At 41.3% G+C, this 19,432-nt stretch overlaps 1 protein-coding gene across 3 annotated transcripts in view; it reads right to left on the bottom strand.

Annotated features, from left to right (window-relative positions):
- Nucleotides 1-19,432, bottom strand: part of KCNQ1 (potassium voltage-gated channel subfamily Q member 1) — a 584,035-nt gene that overhangs the window by 148,209 nt on the left and 416,394 nt on the right. For all 3 annotated transcript variants that reach the window (XM_006134905.4, XM_075928134.1, XM_075928135.1), the window contains 3 exons: nucleotides 12,172-12,266; nucleotides 11,456-11,502; nucleotides 10,653-10,714 (listed from right to left, as the gene is read on the bottom strand). In XM_006134905.4, coding sequence (XP_006134967.3) covers nucleotides 10,653-10,714; nucleotides 11,456-11,502; nucleotides 12,172-12,266 — 204 coding nt within the window. The remainder of the gene's footprint in view (nucleotides 1-10,652; nucleotides 10,715-11,455; nucleotides 11,503-12,171; nucleotides 12,267-19,432) is intronic.

Consider the following 19,432-nt stretch of genomic DNA (forward strand, 5'->3'; position numbering starts at 1 on the left):
AGCGTTAATTCAAGTTAACTTAATTTGAAATACTTAATTCACAAAAACTATTTCAAAATAGCGTTTTATTATTTCAAAATAGCACGTCCACACTGAGTGGACCCTGAATCGAAGGTAAGGCTGGCCAGAACCAGTGCCAGCAGGGCTGGTTAGGACTTAGTGTGTGGGGCTGCTGCCTGAGGTTAACTGAGCTCCATGCTTAAAGGGACCCTACCCCCACCCCGGACAGACAGTTCTCAGGGTTCCCCGGTTGCTTGTCCTTGATGAGGGACAGCAAAGCCGTCCTGTCTTGGACTGCCCTGAGTGCCCGCACTCGGGACACCACAGCACTCGGTCACATGGAGCCAGAGCTGCCCCTGGGCACGCCGGTGCGTCTCGTGGGGTTGTTGCTATCATCCTGGCTGCACTTGCTGCAGGCTGCCATCTGAGGGGTTCATCGGGGGGCTGTCAGGATCCAGGAGGCCCTGCGGGAGAGCGTCCACCCCGAGGAGACCTCAGAGCCACCCCGATCCTTACCACTGGGGGCTCATGCCCCATTCCTCCCTCATGTCCTTCCACTTACCCCTCCTTAGCCCCCTTCCTGATGTCAAACAAAAGACACGTATGTTCAAAAATAGAAACTGGGTTTATTGAACAAAACGGGGGCAGGGGAATGAACCTCTGGGAAGACTGGGGAAAGGAGGTGGGAAAGGGGAAGAGAGAGAGTGGGAGAGGGGAGGAGGGAGCTGGAAGGAGAAAGTAAGAGAAAGAATGGGGAGGGGAAGCACAGGGCTCAGGGTTGGGGGTCTCGCTGGACCAACTTGATTTTCATGTGAACCTGCTCCTGGGTTCGCATGTGGCCTTTGATGGCCAGGTTGGCATCTATCCTACCATAGATGGCCATGTTCCTCCATCTAGTGTGGAGATCATGGATATTGGGGGCATCCCCCCCCAAACCTGAATAAGGTCCATGATCTCCACCCTGGAGCAGGAAGGTGCCCACCTTCTCCGGCCCCTGTCAGGATCCTGGGAGCTGGCAGACTGCTCCTAGGGAGCAGTGGAGGGCTGGCTGCCAGTGGCTTGCTGGCTCATGTTTTGGGGCCACTGAGTCAGGGGCCCCGGTGGCCACTGCTGGCTCTGGGCTGGCAGGCTTGAAGCTGGCACAGGCACTATGGCCAGGGTCTACCCCTTTAATGGCTCTGGGGCTGGGGGAGAAGAGAGTAAGTTTTTCTGGTTGTGCCCAGAGTGGCCACCAGGGCTCTCTGGGAAGGGCTAGAGGCCCCTTATTTCTAATTAAGTCTCTACACAACACTTAATTCGAAATAGCTATTTCGAATTTGGAGTTACTCCTTGTAGGATGAGCTTTACCAAATTCGAATTAAGCACTCAGCTATTTCGAATTAATTTCGAAATATCAGTTTGCATGTATAGATGCTATTAAAGTTAATTCGAAATAACGGCTGTTATTTCTAATTAACTTTGCACTGTAGACATACCCTTGGATACTAGAGTTTTCTCCTGTATTTAAAATGGGAAATTACTGTATTAGGTGTGTGGTATAGTACCTTTGGAAACGTAGTCTTTTTAATGACGATCACTGTCAGAACATATTTGGCTTAGAAAAATGACAGCTCAATTAATTTTTTAGCTTCTCTCTCAGTCACCTCACATGAAAAAAAAAACCCTACTGCATATCATCCCCTTCACATGCTAGCCCTGTGGGCCTTATTACTTCCTGTGCTTCTGCACTGCAGACTCTAAAGGCATGAATCAAACCCACACAGAAGCATATGGGAATCAATACCAAATGCTGCCAACTTTGTCAGTGAATTGGCATTACAAAGAATGGAGACAAAGGTATTAATGACAATGTTCAAATGGATACAGGAATATCTATAGCTTCTTGCCATACGTGTGTCCAATGACAACAATAAGAAAGAGACTCTTGTTAGTCCACTCATTGTTAATACCACTCACCAGTGGCATTAGCTTATCAAGTAACATTAAAATAGAATGAACAGTACAAGTTCTGCTCAGGTTCATCTCATCATATACATTAAGGGAAGCAGTTTCCCTCTTCCGGATTTTTTTTCCTATTGCTATTTATATACATGGACTGTGACCTCATTTAATGTCCAACATCAGTGCGCACAGAGAATCCATAGGTGTGGTAAATACTTTGATTTATAATTATCACAACCCCCCCTCCTCCGCATTGCTCAGCAAGATGGGATCATAGACTCCAATGACAAATATGAATATCAACATTTTTCCACCCTTCCTGATCAAGGCAGATTCATATTTTGGATAATCATGACCACATTATGTTAAGATTAAAGACCTGCTTCCAAGTCCCCTAAGTCAAGGGGAACAGTACATTTGACTTTAATGGACTAAATCTTTTTGCACTGGATATATGCTTGGATTTTTTTATTACAAGTGGCATGGTGTACCATGTACCTTGTGATACTACAGAACATCAGCTTTAATACATGCTCATCGGTTTGGTTACATAGGGGAAATTGGTACTTGGAATTGAATAAAACACCACAAAAGTTTGAGCATAAGCCTACTAAGCACAGTATCAAAATAGAAACTATTCAGTAACAAGAAAGTTTGGAAAAGAAACTAAGATATGATTTGATTAGGGCGTTATGTATCCGGTTGTGGGGGGGGGGGGAGGGGGGCTGGGGTGAACCTTTCACCTCTGGAAAACAGGAGGGAACAGATGGGGGACATTGACTGCTGATTACAGTACAGTGTCTAATTTCCATCCATCGATGCTAGAGAGGAATGAAACACTCTAAACATAAAAAGCAAGCAAAAATATCCCCCTCCTTTTGAATGAAGTATTATGGACAATCTGTACCTAGAGTTTAGCAAAGAATGATAATTCTAGGGGTTTCCTCAGCAATAGATTGTTTCACAGGATGCAACACATTTGCAATGACAAAGCACAGGAAACAAAAGTTGTTTGTTTTGAATTTATGTTAACAGTGGGGAATGATGGGCCATGTTCTTGGAATTGTATTTAATATTTAAAATTGTATAGATGCCCTGTGTTTGGAAGTAGGAAGATATTGTTAGCATTTGGGCTTGATCATTTGACATGCTGTACTCATGACCGCTGACTGACTACAATGAAACTAATATAAGGTGCTCAGCACCTAACAGCATTGGCTGTTGAATATGTAAGAGATGCTTCATGCAGAAAATGTATTTTTTTAAGTGCCACTATTATAAGTACACAGTAACAGCATGGGGTAATGATTATGTTGATAATACTATGAACTTCTATAATGTGGTTTTTTCAAGTGTCCAAAAATATCTTCCAAATATTCAATAATTAAACTTTATACCACCTGTGTGACGTATATAAAGAATAACATATCATCTTTCACTGAAAAGCAGCTCCCACTTTTCAGTAAAAGTAAAACCCTATAGCTATTTATGAGTGTACAGCAAAAACATAAAACAGTTTAAAGCAGGAAGTGAGGAAAAATGCATCAAATTTCATACACAGTGAAATCTGTTAGGAAGACTCTAATTTACCAGTGTTCAAATTTACCCAGGACATGGGGGTTACTACACCTGTATTAATATGAAAGGGCACATACATTCTATAATGATGATAAGCATCCAGGACTTCAATTTTACATCTTGTCCAAAGATGCACTAAGGATTTTTTTTTAAAAAAACATGTGTCATCAATATGTAATAAAACTTGCAAATTACATATTTTATCAGTTAGATACCACGCACAGTATATAACTAGAGAAATACTTATTCATTATCCAGTCTAGATGGCTTTTAAACAATAACAGATGTAAAAATCCAAATTTCGGTATGAAATCTGCATAATGGGGTATTATTTGATGAGGGGCCAAACAGCAAAATCCAGGCAAAGGAAAATTAGTTCCAGTAAGCAACTGGATCTTAGATTCCATCCATATTTAGGATCCAAGGGTATGTCTACACTACCCCGCTAATTCGAACTAGCGGGGTAATGTAGGCATACCGCACTTGCAAATGAAGCCCGGGATTTGAATTTCCCGGGCTTCATTTGCATAAGCCGGGTGCCGCCATTTTTAAATCCCGGCTAGTTCGAACCCCGTGCTGCGCGACTACACGCGGCATGGAGTAGCTAGTTCAGATTAGGCTTCTAATCCGAACTAGCTGTACTCCTCGTGGAATGGCCTAATCCGAACTAGCTACTCCGTGCCGCGTGTAGCCGCGCGGCACGGGGTTCGAACTAGCCGGGATTTAAAAATGGCGGCACCCGGCTTATGCAAATGAAGCCCGGGAAATTCAAATCCCAGGCTTCATTTGCAAGTGCGGTATGCCTACATTACCCCGCTAGTTCAAATTAGTGGGGTAGTGTAGACATACCCAAAGTGAAGGAGTGAAGGAACCATGCTTAAATATGGCTCCCACTAAATCAGTTTCTAATACATCTAGTATATGCTATCAAATCACAATAGAAACCAATTTAGCCAGGACAGTGTTTAAACTAATTTTCAGATTCAGTTTAAAGCCCAATACTAGGTTTATCAACTCTCCAGAACTGGCTTGGAGTCTCCAGGAATTAAAGATTAATCTTTAATGAAGGATTATGTCATGTGATAAAATCTCCAGGAAAACATCCAATCAAAACTGGCAACCCTAGAGCACACAGAAGGCCACTAAGGTACCACTACTCTTGCAGAATGTAAATAAATTCCATACTTAGCTATTGTATTGAGAGACGAGTCCTGTAGTTGCAAAAGATTCTTTGTAGGGAATCTAAGTTTAACAATCACATGGCTTTTGCAGGGAAGTAGGTGCACTATACAAGGAAGGAGAATGGGAGGACTGTTCCAATTTGTACAGAAGCACAAATCACCACCACAAGAGGTCAAAATACCGCTGCATGTTTCTCTGTTGAGTAATAACATGTAGGAACAACTTCTCAAAGAGTTCTACTTTTAAGGAGCAATTCTGTCTTTCATCATGTCAATAGACAACAGAATAAATCACTAAATCATTCTTTTTATTATGAGAATTTAGAAATATTTCTAAGGATTATAAACTACTTCCCATGATAAATTTATTTTCAATTTGACTTGTATATCTAAATTTTACTATAGCAATGGATTGTAGCAATGATTTTATGAAGGAGAAGTCTATTTTAATTTCTCAAGGATTGTTATATTCTGCTCTTCATACACAGACAGAACCTTTATTGATTTCATTGGGAGTTATGACATATAGGTAGAGCAGATTATCAGAATGCAGCACTGCCAGGTTTTGCCCATGCTGTATGGTCAACTGATATTCTAGGATTTTGACATTAAAATATCTATGGGAAGTTAAGCAATGTGTCCACCTGTAACTAGAAAAATTCACATTGGGAATACTATTCCTAAAATAACAATTAGAAAGTAGTTGGATAGGAATATATTAATTTTAGTCTCAGCATGTATCTTAACAGTCATAAGAACAAAAAAATAAAATCACACTGGAGAGAAGAAAGGATCCATGACAAATTAAGGTTCTTGAGTGTATTGCAGACTTTGTCCTGGATCAAACTCAATGCACTCTGAGAATTAAACCATTGGTATGTAGTGTGTTCTGCAGTTTGATCAACAGTGGCACATAAAACAGCTGTGCAGATCTGGAAAACTGCTTTTGATTTTGCATTTGGTAGCCAGCCAGCAGCAGCCAGATTTCATGGGTTGTGAGTAGGCTGCCAGCAGGGCTGGACATTCACAGATGTTACAGGATAAAAAGAAAGCTCTGTCCACTGCAAATGAATTGATTTGTTCTTGCTGCATTCCTACTCAGCCACATCCTCTGAGGTGCAAGTTAGAGGAACAGATGGACAGGATGGGGTTCTTGACTTCTCTTCATCTTTCAAAGGACAAGGCACTCGATTCTGACTCTTATGTAGCACAGAACAGTAGCTAAACTAAAATGTGTTCTGAATACATATCAGATTGTGAGTTGTAACTCTTATTATTATAGGCCTTATAGTGACACTTACAGTTAAGGTTGCCTGATGCTATTATAAGAGTGTATTTTCAGTTGTCCACAACTGAAAAATTTAAAGTGTTTGGGGTGATTTTTTTAACTGTTTTTTCTTTAATTTAGCCCTGTGATGGGGTGTGCATACCCCTCACTGAAGCAGGTGGGGTTAAAACTCTGTGGTTGGAGGAGGTCTCGCCCCACCCCCACACCCAGACTGGGCATGCTCCAAATGCTAGGGCAGCATAAAAGGCCAGGAAGCAGCTCAGTCTTGGTGGGCCTCAGATGGAGAAGGACCTCCAGCTGGAGCTCAGGGCTCTACCAGCTAGCAACCCTGATAGCGTGAACCAGAGTCCCAGAAGATCGCTGGTACACAGCCCCAGAGGAGCCACAGGAAGAAGCAGTTGCTGGGGAACCAGAAGACCCAGCGACCACATGGATGCCAACCCACCAGCACTGGTAGGAAGTAACCCAATGAGGATGCACTTGGCAAGTTTTGGCTGGGTTCCCTGCTGAGGGAGTGGCAGACCACTCTGCCACTCACAGTGCCCTGGATTGGGACCCAGTAGAGTAGGGTGGGGCCAGGTCCCCCTACCGAGGCAGTTGCTGCCAAACCCCATGGACTCTAGCTGATAGCCCTTATCCCAGGGCCATAAAGCCTAACAACTGACTCTGGCTGTTAGGCCATACTGCCCTGAGACAGGGGCTGATGGACTTGGGCTACCAAGCTGTGTTGCCCTGAGTTAAAGGGTCAACAACCCCTACTGACTTTGGCTACCAGGCCAGGCTGTCCTGTGTTAATGGACTGTTCCTCATGGAAGCTAGCCTTTAGGCGGTACTACTCTGGACCAAGGGCTGGTGCTCCTTGACAGAAAGAGAGAGATTGCCAGAGGTTCAACAGCCAACTAGGTGGTGTCCACACCCTGGCATACCTTCTCCTAAGAGACAGGGAGTGAATATGCTGCGACAAGCCCCCTTGTGCATATGCATTATGATTCATATGATCATATACACTATTTTCCCTAGGATTCATTCCTCATTCAGTACACAGGATAGATGGGTGATATTTTATACAGAAATATTAAGGGGCATTTGTTTTCCCCTTAGAGATCTCATGAAAGGTGCCAAACTCCACCACAGGAAGAAAAAATATTTATTTTAATGGAAACAAAGGTGTGTTTTATATGAAAATTCAAGGTAGTTTTTGCTGGTGGAAACCATTCTCCCTGCCAACTGTTCCTAATTTCTAGAAAATAATGTATTTTTTGGGTGGAAGGTAATGCACGAAAATTCAGATTTTTTGCCAAGAGTGCAGAATTTTTCTATAATACATGATAACTGCTGGCAAAAATGGTGACATTTAACTATAGATAAGAACCACTTATTAATACACCAATTTTTTTTCTTTCGCATACTATTATTTGTGAAGCAACATAGCTCTTGAACAGATTTGCTTGTCTCACCATTACAGACAAGTATAAATGCTTTGTCGGCAGTGACAGGAAAAGGCCTAAAAAGAACCCAAAAAGATAAGTGGTCTATAAGGTGAAGAGACAACTTGAAAAAGCAAACTACCTAGGTGAAATCCTGGCCCCACTGATCTCTATAGAGTTTTACCATTGCTTTAATGGGACAATTATTTCACCTCTGATATTTTGGCTATTATTATGCTATATGCCAGTAGTAACTTCGAATACCTCTTCTGCAGACAGAGACTGATAAATGGATGCAACTTGCCTTGGTACCCTTCCTGCTGGCACAAAGAAGCTGGAAACTATCTAGGGAGAAATTGCTTGGCATGGGGAGTCCTGATTTGGGACAGAGCCAGCTTATATGCCACTCCCCGCTCATGGGCAGACCATGAGTGGGAGCTAGCCAGCCTCTGTGTCCAGCTGGAGGACAGGCTATAGGACCATTGGAGCAACCTGAGAATCAGAGAGCTATAACCAGCTTCACGAGAGCCCTACACCAGCGATTGCCTCCAGTGCAACAGAGAATCTGAGTCTGAATCTCTTTATATAAAAGCATATTAGTTACCTATCAAACAGATGTATTAGATGGAGTGTTTATCTACCCTACTTAGGAAGTATCATATTTCCCCTGTCATATTATTTGAATATACAGTAAATGAAACCATGAATTCACACTACTGGGGCTCTTTTGGGTAACAATGATTCCTAATTTGGTTCCTAAACCACTGAGGTCAGAGTATTACTGTTCTACATAATTAATTACTATTTGCACATCCTTATCAATCAGTACACCTTGAGTTTATGACTGTTATGTCGAGTAATGGAAGTATAAAAATACTGCTTATTTAATTTTGGTCGATCGGGGGCAAATTTTAGCCTTGTTTTTAAGTATCAGATCTAGTTTCTTTGAAGTTTATTAGGTGATCTGATGGGTTCAGAGATGTACATTATCTAATCAATACAGCTAGTCTTATGTACAAAAAAATTATCTGAAAGTAGTGGTGAGATGAAAAAATAAAGACATTTCAGTTTGACAATGCAAATATGCTGTTGAATATAGTAGTATCTATGTCAATATACAAGCTATAATGAAATCATTTTTTTACTGCAGCCACAGGAAGAATTTGAGAACATCTTCTGCCTTTCTCTAAAGAAATGCTAAACAACATGCTGAAGATAGATTTCAAAACAAAACGGAATCCTTAGAAAATACTGCCTAAAAAAATAAAGATCCAGTGTAAAATTTTCAAAAGCATCTAAGAAACCTAAGTCACTTTTGAAATTGGGACAAAGATTCTGACGTTCTACTGACTTTTAATGAAACTTAGAACTCTGAGCAGATTTTCAAAGGCTCAAGTGGAAACTAATTTTCAACAAGAGTTAGGCACCTGTGACTTTGATCATCTTCACATGTGAAAATGGCACTTAGTCTCCTTTGATATTCACACACTTTTGAAAATGTTACTCCAAATTAACAGGAGATGAATATATGTAGGATTGTATTGTTTAATAACTTAGTGCAAGTTAATAACTTAATTTGTTGTGAAGGCCAAAACTATAACAAGGCTCGAAAAAGAACTAGCCAGGATGACGAGGAATGGTGTCCCTAGCCTCTGTTGGTCAAAAGCTGGGCATGGGAGACAGGGAAGGGATCACTTGATTTTTGCCCATTGTCGAAAGATAAGATCCTGGGCTAGATGGAGCGTTGGGCTGAACCAGTATAACCATTCTTATGTTTTTATAAGTAAAAGCATCCAGATCGGTTAACTTAAACGGATTAATAATTAAATCACACACAATTTTTAAATCATCCACTGCAGAGAGCTGCACTTTGAGGAGTTGCTGCAGCTTGCAAGCTTCAGTCTGAATATACTTGGATTTAGAAAGTGGATTTCTGTTTTCTGAACCAGTTACAACTCAAAATCTTTTAACTGTGCGTTTCCAAATACTACCACCCAGAATCTACCTAATCTTTTGGTAACAAATTAATTGCCAAGGTGAGACTTGTTCAATGTTTGTGATGTTCGACATCTTTAAATCCACCTCGAGGATATACAAGGATAAGCAGAAGGCCAGATTTTTGAGAAATGGGCTGAATTTGTGTGTATCATTTCCAAGCACACTGCATAGCACTTACATTTGCAAAACCTCTTTGGGTGCCTATGCGGCCTTACACTGCCTTACCATTGTGTAGTACACACTTCTTCACACACCATCTCTGACCCTAACTCTTTAATCCATATATTTTCTTTAAAACACCATACACCACCACTACATAGAAGTAATCCTCTGAGCACAATCATTTACATTTTAGTGGTGTATGACGGAGAACTAAGTGAAAAACAAACAAGTTGTTGGTGAATGGCTGTAGATTAGGTGTTTTGTTTGCTAGAATTACGGTAAGAGCTTCTTTTCTCAAGATACTTCATAAACTGTGCTTCTAGTTATACTCATACCAGCACACTGAATGAGTGAAAACGATCATGATATTAAAAGAACCCTTGCAAATCTTAAAAAAGATTTACTGAGAGACAGGGAAGGCTCCAATCAATGCTTAAGTCTGTGTCAATCCTTAAAAAAAATTGACAATTCTATATTTCTGAATTTGACATAGGTCTTTATCTTTCTGTCTAGCTCATCATGTGTAGCTAGCATTGAAATAAAGGGCTGCAGCAAAGCACTTAATTTGTGATTATAGAACAGCTTTCCCCTCCCCCCCAGGCTTGATGTCACTTGAAAGGAAAAACTCCATTTGTCATAAAGAATGAAAACCAGGACAGAACAACATTTGCTCCCCCTCTCTCTAAGGAATAGTAGGTGGAGTTATATAAACAACAGAGCAATGATCAAAGAGAAATCTTGGGACTGTAATATACAAGAGTATTAAAGGAACAGAGCCTTTTATCTATCATGGAGGAAGGAAGTAGAGCATGAAGACATGTGTAATATATACCATTAATAATCAAAAACCAAGTGAGTAACAAAAAAGTCTGAGATTAATTAAAAATCTGATTTCTTCATCTGTGCTGTTAAAACAATCATGAAGAAAACACAACTTCCAGTATTACAATGATTGTCCCTCACTTGGAAAAGCCAGGCATGTTACTCCATTTTAAATCCTATGTTTTTTCCGAAATACTATGAAACACAGTGCTGTACAATAATGCACCATCTCCATCCATGACCATTCAGGCCTACCTTGTCTTCCACTCTGTTCAACCTTGCACCAATCGTGTTGCTCCCTCGGTCTTTGCTTTTTTCTGTGGAGCAAGGCACATTTTTAAATGAACACACGTTGTTATAATAATATAGCATTAAGCCATAACATGGTGTGTTTAACTAGTCCACCAGTGCAGAATAATTGAACACCTTTGCTAGGATGATAGTTTTATTTAATACAAGTAGCATTTGTTTCTTTTATAGCAATAGTGCATACCAAGTTTTTAATAGCTCTTTAGTCTAGGGCACTTTCAATCTTAATGTTATGCTTTAAACCAAGAGAATGCTGTTCTTAAGTTTAGTTTATGTTTCTAATTACCATTGAAAAAACAAACTTCCACAGTGGAAAGCTCTACAACCACCTTGATAATGTGCATAGAGAATGTTTTATCTGCATTTTTTCAAAAAATTTAAAACCAGAAATGACATTAACAAATAGCTCTCAGAGGCCAACTGGATGATCTCTATATATGTTCAAACATATCTCAAAATAAATAAATAAATATACTGTTATTTAGTATAGTCTAATGATTAAAGCAGGGGGGTAGGACTCAAGGCTCCCGATTTATGGTGCTACCTTGGGGAAGTCCACTACCCTCTCTATGCATTAACTCTCATGTTAGTAAAATACAAAAAGATACATCACATATCACCATAGTACCTGAATGTTCTACACATTTTTGTGGTTTTTAGCCATATACTTATGCAACAGACATTTTTCAATTCAAGCATGTAACTGATAAGTCTCCATTTACTATAGGAATTAAAATGTATCATCTTACCTGAGACAGAAATAAAGAGAGATGGCTTCCCTATAGATTGGTCCAGTCTGTAAACAGAAACAAATTATATTGTTTGTTAACAGAAGGTAACTGTTCCGCAGATTTTAAACAACAGAATATTCACTTTCTTCGGTTGAAAAACTTCCTCTCTAAATAATAGGTTGCCGTGTTAAAGTCATTCTGCTTTACAGTTCAAATGAACAACTTCATTTGATCCAAAGTTGGCCATAGAAGTTAAGAAAATATCAATTCTATCTGAGTGCCTTAATTCTTTAGCCATTTTATAGATTCTAGCAACAACCAACACTTTTCATGATGATCAGTAATGTCTCATAGCTTCCTGAGGCTTCCTTTGTTGTATCCATCTTAAGTATTCTTAAATTACAGGATCCTTGGGGCAAGTACTGTCTTTTTATTCTGTGTTTGTATAGGGTCTGGCATAGTTGGAGTACTGATCTATGTTTGGGGTATGTAAACACTAAAGCAATACAAATAATAAGTTGGTTCAGATCATTGGTTCTATACGATTTCAACTTTTTAAAAATGTATCAAAATAAAAACCTTTAGTGTAAATTACATCAAACAGTATTTCTGTAATTTTGCAGTCCTACATGTCACTTATAATCCCTTAAATCTCATTCCCAGGTTACTGTACTATATATCAGAACATGCTTCACAGATATTTACAATTTAGGATAGAGAACTTTATGCTATACCTTCTTTGCAACTCCTTGATTCGCACCATCAAGTTGAGATGACCCTGAGAATACTGTTCAATAACATCTCGTACATCATAAGGTTTTCTAGCTTGCTGTAAAATAAAACCCAGAAATGAAGAACCTCAGAATCACCATAGCAAACACAAGAACATGCCAGTGATTTGTCTCAATAACAGATTTTTCAGAAAACTTGCGCTGATGATTTTCTGCCCTATTACATGCACAAGAGAATATTAGGACTTCACAGGTTCTTTTACCATGTCCACGAACTTACAAATTATGTTTTATGAAGGGTCTGTCTGTTTTTCCCCCTCTCTTTCCCTCTCCGAACTTCAGAATATGTACTTTTGGACAGGTTACTGAGGAATTGAGAGAGCATGGAAGAAGTGTTTGCATGTTGCTCCGAGGTTTGTGGTTATCTTGGGCTCTTCTGGAAGTAAGTGTCATGCTCAGAGGCCAGTTGCCATAAACTCTGTCTCTTGCAGACAGATTTCTCTCTGCTGAGTTGGTAAGCCAAAGGCCAGCACTTTTGCACTAGCCCATGCTTGAAGTACTCAGCCACTGGTGTCAAAGAAGATTGCCCTTTGACATGAGACAAGTAACCTTAACGTCAGGCCAGTGTGTTAATGTTGCTGTGCCAGTGACCTTATGGAGGACTGTGTCTTGAGAACAGGGCAGCAAGATGTCAAGCTAGAGACCTCCCTGAAATCTGGGCCTTCAATCAAACCAGTATTCTTGTTGGGTGGTTGCATAAAAGCTCACATAGGCCCGAAAGCTGACAAATACAGAGAACAAGATGTTCTGTGCAAGTAATCTTGACACGAGTCCAGCAATATATATTTGTAGACTCCAAGACCAGATGGGATCACTGTGATCATCTTGCCTCCTCTATAACATACACCATGGAACCACACCCAAAATAATGCCTACTGGATATCTTTTAGAAAAACATCCAATTATGATATAACAATTGTCAGTGAGGGAGACTCCACCACAGCCCTTAGTAAATGGTTCCAATGGTTAATTATGTTCACTATTATAAATGTATGCCTTATTACAATCTGAAAACATCTAGCTTCAACTTCCAGCTACTGAATGATGTTGTATTTTTCTCTCCTAGACTGATGAGCCCATTATTAAATATTTTTTCTCTGTGTAGGTATTTATAGACAGTAAGTCACCCATTGACTTATTATTTGTTAAGCTAAACAGCACCAGAAGGCATATTTTCTCATTCTTTAACCATTCTCTTGGCTCTTCTCCAAACCCTCTACAGTTTATCAACATTCTTCTTGAACTACTGACATCCAAATGGACACAGTATTCCAGCACCCAACATGCCAGTTCCAGATACAGAGGGGAAATAATCTAGCTATCCCTACTTGAGATTCCCCTGTTTACGTATCCAAGAATTGCATTAGACCTTTTGACAACAACAACAGTGACTCAGAAAAAGATTTAGGGATTGTGGTGGATAATCAACTGCTTGGGGAAGAAGTTGGTTCTTAAGAATTTGGGCTGTCTTCAAAGTCAGACACCTTCAGCAGACTAATGTTCTACTTCTCACAGGTTTAGCAGTTTTCTTTACTCTCTTGAATGTTTTCTCTTAGTCCATAAATTTATCAGATTACTACAGATCATCACTTCCTTTTCAAATCACTCTCTCCTTTCCTCCCTCCCGCCCCCCCCCCCCCAGTTCAATCAGTTTATTAAGGGAATTTTAGTTCAGTCCGTCAGATTCCCATCACAAATCAGTGTAGCTTTGGGTCACTTCAGAATTGTGGAATTAGCAGGGGTGACAATTCCACCTGAGCATGGACAGAGTGATGGAAGACTTCACAGCAAACTTGACACTCAAATAAATCCTTTTGTTAGCACTAAAAGTCCAGACCCTGGCCCAGGTCAGCTCACTTGGGCTGCGGGACTAAAATTTGCAGTGTAGAGGTTTGGGCTCAGCCTGGAGGGCAGTGCCACATCAATTTTCAGCCCAGGAGGCCCAGCCCTGCAAGGCTAAGGCAGTTGACCTGGAGTTTGAGACTTGGTGCCCTGGGATTTTTAGTGCAATGTAGACCAGCGTTCCCTCTATGCTGCACTGCAACACTGCTTCACAGGGGATTAATAAGCCCTGCCCAGTAAGAGGCTCAGGGCTCTGTGCAGGGAGCTGACTGGCTGGGCAGGGCTGATAAATCACCCGTGAAGCTGTGCTGTCCTGCAGCTTAGAGAGAACACTGGTGTAGACAAACTCTAAGATTGTGTCTACGCTGGTGTGATCTTGCGCAAAAGCAGCGGCTTTTGCGCCAAAACTTGCTGCCTGTCTACACTGGCCGCAAGTTCTTGCGCAAGAACACCAACATTCTAATGTATGAAATCAGGGCTTCTTGCGCAAGAACTATGATGCTCCCACTCAAGAATAAGTCCTTTTGCGCAACTGTTCTTGCGCAAGAGGCCAGTGTAGACAGCCAACATGAATTTCTTGCGCAAGAAAGCCCTATGGTTAAAATGGCCATCAGAGCTTTCTTGTGCAAGAGAGCATCTACATTGGCAAGGATGTTCTTGCGCAAAATCACATCTCTTGTGCAAAGGCACATGCCAATGTAGACGCTCTCTTCTGGAAGAGTTTTTGCACAAGAACTTTTCCTTCCGCAAAAGAGTTCTTGTGAAAAATCATGCCAGTGTAGACGTAGCCTTAGATTCCTTAGAAAGGGGCAAGTTCCTCAGCTAGTATAAATCAGGTATTGCCAATTTGCACAAGGAGATAATCTTGCCCATGGACTGATAGTGTGTACACGATACAATAAAAAATGAGAATACACAACTATGCCCTTACAACACTGGCTGGGTTGATTTAGTTGGCATTGGTCCTGCCTTGTGCGGGGGGCTGGACTTCATGACCTCCTGAGGTCTCTTCTAGCTTTATGATTCTATGAACACTGAGTCAAGTAAAATTCAGAACAGCTTATGACAAGCCTAATTTAACAGAAATGAAAATAACAGGCCCGATCTTGCATTCCTCACACTCACAGTGATGGGATGTGGAACCCTGATAAAAAAAAAGTAGGTATGTAGCCTTCTTTTTAACTTACTCTGCTGCTTCTCTCACCTAAGGAATAGTAAAGATGGAGGCTAGGAAAGCTTATATTGTGTGTGTAAAATTAGACTGATCATATTTCCTTATGCTGAATATGGGACACCTGGTCAAATCACTTGTCTTCAACTGAGTTCAATGACAGTCCATCAGAACTATGCAGTACAAACATTGAAACTAACATCAAGCTGACTGAGACCCCGTTGAAAGAAATCCTGCATAGCTGGATTCTTTTTATGTACCTTCTTGTCTTTAAGGCTTTTTTAGAGTTTACACAGGGAGGGGTCAGACACACACTGATCTGATCTTCCCTGCCCAGCACTCTCGTTAGAATGGACCCATCCCTCTTGGTATCTGGTTCTGTGTCTTCCCAAGGAAATATGTAGGACGGCACGCAGGGTCACAGCCCCCTATCCCCTGCAGCAGCCTCCAGCCACGGCATGGAGGTTTGAGCTGGCCTGTGTCTCTGCAGAGCTCATCTCTTCCTCTTCTCCCCCACTGTCCAGTGGCATGAAACAGCTTGTTCCTTCCTGCCCACGCAGTGTGGAATGGTAACAACACCTGCAGGCTGCTGCTGGCCACTGACATAACTCAGCCACTTCCTGTCCCCTGCTACAGCACCGGCAGGAAGAGGTTATGCCCTAAGGATGCCCTGTGCTCTGAGGCCTAGGAAATCTGACTGCTGGGGCTTCAGCCAACTGCTGGGAGAGGTGGCTCAACCTGGGAGAGTGTCTAGGGCACAGAGCAGCCATGAGCTCCCTGAGGGCGGGGGGGGGGGGGGGGGGAAGAGGGTGCCTGAGGGGATGCTGTGAAACCTGCAGGATCTGCATATGAACAGTCTGGGAACTGCTTTCCCCACCTGCAACTCCAGATCTTAGTTGGGGGGCAGAGAGGCTGTGTGGGGATTTGACACACGCAGGGCTTGGCTCCTCCTGGCCAGTGCTCCCTGCCAGAAGGTCTTGAGCTTTCTGAGGTGCTGGCCAACCCAGAGGCAGTGGGGGAAGGAAGGAGCCTGCCAGCCAGGCTATTAGTGAGCTGATTGTTCTTCCCAGTGGCTGGTTCTCCACACAGTGCTAGGAGTGAGATGCAACCCATTGCAGAGGAGCAGCAGGGCTGGAGAGAGGGGGTGAAGGAACAAAGCAGAGAGAGGAGAGCGAGATGGAGACCATGTAAAGGGCCCATGGATGAGCAGCAGAGGTGACTTGTAATTGGCTGGCTCCTGTCCGCACTCACCAGCCACCATAATGAGCAGCAAGCAGCCAGAACTGGCTAGAAACGGGATGCGGGCAGGACCCTGCAGGCCGAAAGCTGGCACACAGCGGGGCTGCACTGATGGACTGATGAGGGAGTGGCCAGCCAGCCATATATACTGAAGCTTTCATCTGCCACCACCCTTGAAAATTCACCCCCACTCCTAGCCCTTGGGCCATTCCCCCACTGTCCACTGACGGACAGGCTGCTGGCAAGCAGAGAGCTAGCCAACGGCAGGACTTGCCAGTTCAGAAAAGGGCAACAAAAATGATGAGGGGTTTGGAGTGGGTGCCATTTGAAGACAGATTAAAAAGACTTGGACTTTTCATCTTGGAAAAGAGGACAGTAAGGGGGGGGGGATATTATAGAGATCTATAAAATGACTAGTATGGAAAAAAGTGAATAAGGAAAAGTTATTACCCACAATATAAAAACTGGGAGTCACCAAGTGAAATTAATAGGCAGCAGGTTTAAAATAAACAAAAGGAAGTTTTTCTTCACTCAGAGTACAGTCAATCTGTGGAACTCCCTGCTAGAGGATGATGTGAAGATTAGGATTTTAATAGGGTTCAAAAAAGAGCTAGATTGATTCATGGAGGTTGGGTCCATAAATGGCTATTAGCCAGGATGGGTAGGAATGGTATCCCTAGCCTCTGTATGTCTGGAAATGGATGACAGGAGAGGGATCACATGATGATTACCTGTTGTATTCACTCCCCCTGAGGTATTTGGCATTGGCCTCTGATAGACTGGATATTGGGCTAGATGGACCTTTGGTCTGACCGAGTATGGCCTGTCTTACATTCTTACTGATGGGAGGAGAGGAAAACAGAAAATACGGGACCATTTGCCTGTTTTTAAGAAAAAATCAGGGCTTTTGCAGGAGGGCTTATATACCAGGCTGTCCCTTTTGAAATGTGACATTTGCTCATCTTATGTAAAGTTAAGCTGCATTTCTAGGTAGGAATGTGTATTTAAGAATCGGTGCTGATTATCTTGTGCTTATTTTATCTAATTTGGAGGGTATGTGAAAAATTGACACAGTAAATGAACTTTCAGGAGGAAATATTTATCATGATTTAACTTACTACTTGGAAGGTTTGTTAACTTGGCTGGCAAAAGAAAATCTGCAAGTTGGAATAGAATATCCAAGCCTTACAGTACTGGAAAAGGAAATATATAATCTAGTTCCTACATTTCAATGACACTGCCTGTTTCATGCTTTTACTAATTAGGAGCATTACTAATAGTAATAATTACCTAAATGTGTTGGTATGATAGAATATACCCTGTATTCAAACCTAATATAGTACTGTAATAGTCTTTGTACAAAGTCACCTTGTAAGGTATCAGTTGAAAATTTGTAATTTGCTGATCGGTATTGTCCTGGTAAAACGTGTATGGCAACATTGTATCGGAAGTTATAAGATTGTCCTGTATTATTAAAATATATTCTATATCCTACAGCTCTATCCAAACAAAGTCGGCAAAGAGGTCTGTACTAAACAAAGGGATGTGCGCTCTGCTTAATTTGCATTTAAGCAGTAAACAGTCACCGAGAAGGAAAGGAAAACAAAGGAAGTTCGAACAGGTGCAAGAACCAGGAGGAAATATCCTTCCACAAACACTTTGCATCCTGGAACTCAGCTGGAAATGTTTTTCAAGAGGGAGAAATGAAGCTATAAAAAAAAGAGGGACCCACCCCAAAAGCACACAGCCCCTTCCTACCTCACACATTCACTGTACCTGAAGAGACAAGAAAGCAGCCTCTGGACTCTGGAGGAAGGATCCTCACCTGAGGAGTTTTGTCAGTAATCTGCTGGAGCATGTGCTAAGAAATTTTGCTTGAAACTAACAAGTTTGTTAAGTTATTATCTTAATGTATCTTATTTTTATTTTTCCTGTAACCATTTTATTTCTCATGTAACCAAGCTGTCTGTGAGCAGTAAGACATAGTAAAGAGCACCCCCAGGTTACAGGACAGAGGTGACCCAGCTACTCATTAGTATGGATTGTATCCTGGTATGCCAGAGTTAGGAAAGAATTTTGCATCAAATTCAAGAAGAGAGTTTTCAGAAGGCACAAGAGTGAATGACAAACATTAAAAATGGGCATGGCTTCATATTGTTGTTCCTTATTAGATGCATGCTAAAGCAAGAGTCAAACTAGGGAAAGGAAGAGGAAAGCCAATGCTAAGGGAATTTCTGGGCAGCACAACCAATAGTCAAGTACAAATATGCGCAACAGCCTTTGAAGTACATGTTGCTTTGAACAATTTTGTTTTCCAGAGCCCTATACAGTGATTATAGCAGATTACATACACAGTTCGTGATTGATAGCAAGGTAACCGAATCACATATAAAGTACAGTCCAGTAAGTGGTAAAACTTTGAATTATAAGGCTATAAATACTTCAAGAACTTCTGGTGACATCATTAAAACCACAACAGAGACACTAGTTCCTCATGTCATCACCAGAACACCAAGCTGCATTTTAGCTTTGTACACCATGTACAGCAGATTTTTAATGTTAGATACTTACAGTGCATGAATGAAAGTTATTTTTTGCAGAAAACTAATTTCCTTTCAACAGAAAATTTCTGGAATGAAACAGATGCTTAAAAAAATAGTTTTAAGGCTCAGCAATCATATCCTGCTCTCCTGTCCTGTTTGTGTGGATCAGACATGTGCCAGTGCACATAAATTTGAGCCCAGGAGTTTAAAAGCTTTCACCATCGTAACAGCATGTAAAAATGTTATTATGCTCATGAATTAATTAAATAGGACGTTCAAGAATTGTACTCTGCTTTGAGAATAAATTATAGTGTGGATAAACTAGACTGTACTAGAAGTGGTTGATTGATTCCTTATGTGTGAAATTCACTCTTGTGCAGAGGGATGGAATAAGATTTAAGACAGCAGT

The sequence above is a fragment of the Pelodiscus sinensis genome, chromosome 4 (genome assembly GCF_049634645.1).
Source record: "Pelodiscus sinensis isolate JC-2024 chromosome 4, ASM4963464v1, whole genome shotgun sequence".
Taxonomy (NCBI): domain Eukaryota; kingdom Metazoa; phylum Chordata; order Testudines; family Trionychidae; genus Pelodiscus; species Pelodiscus sinensis.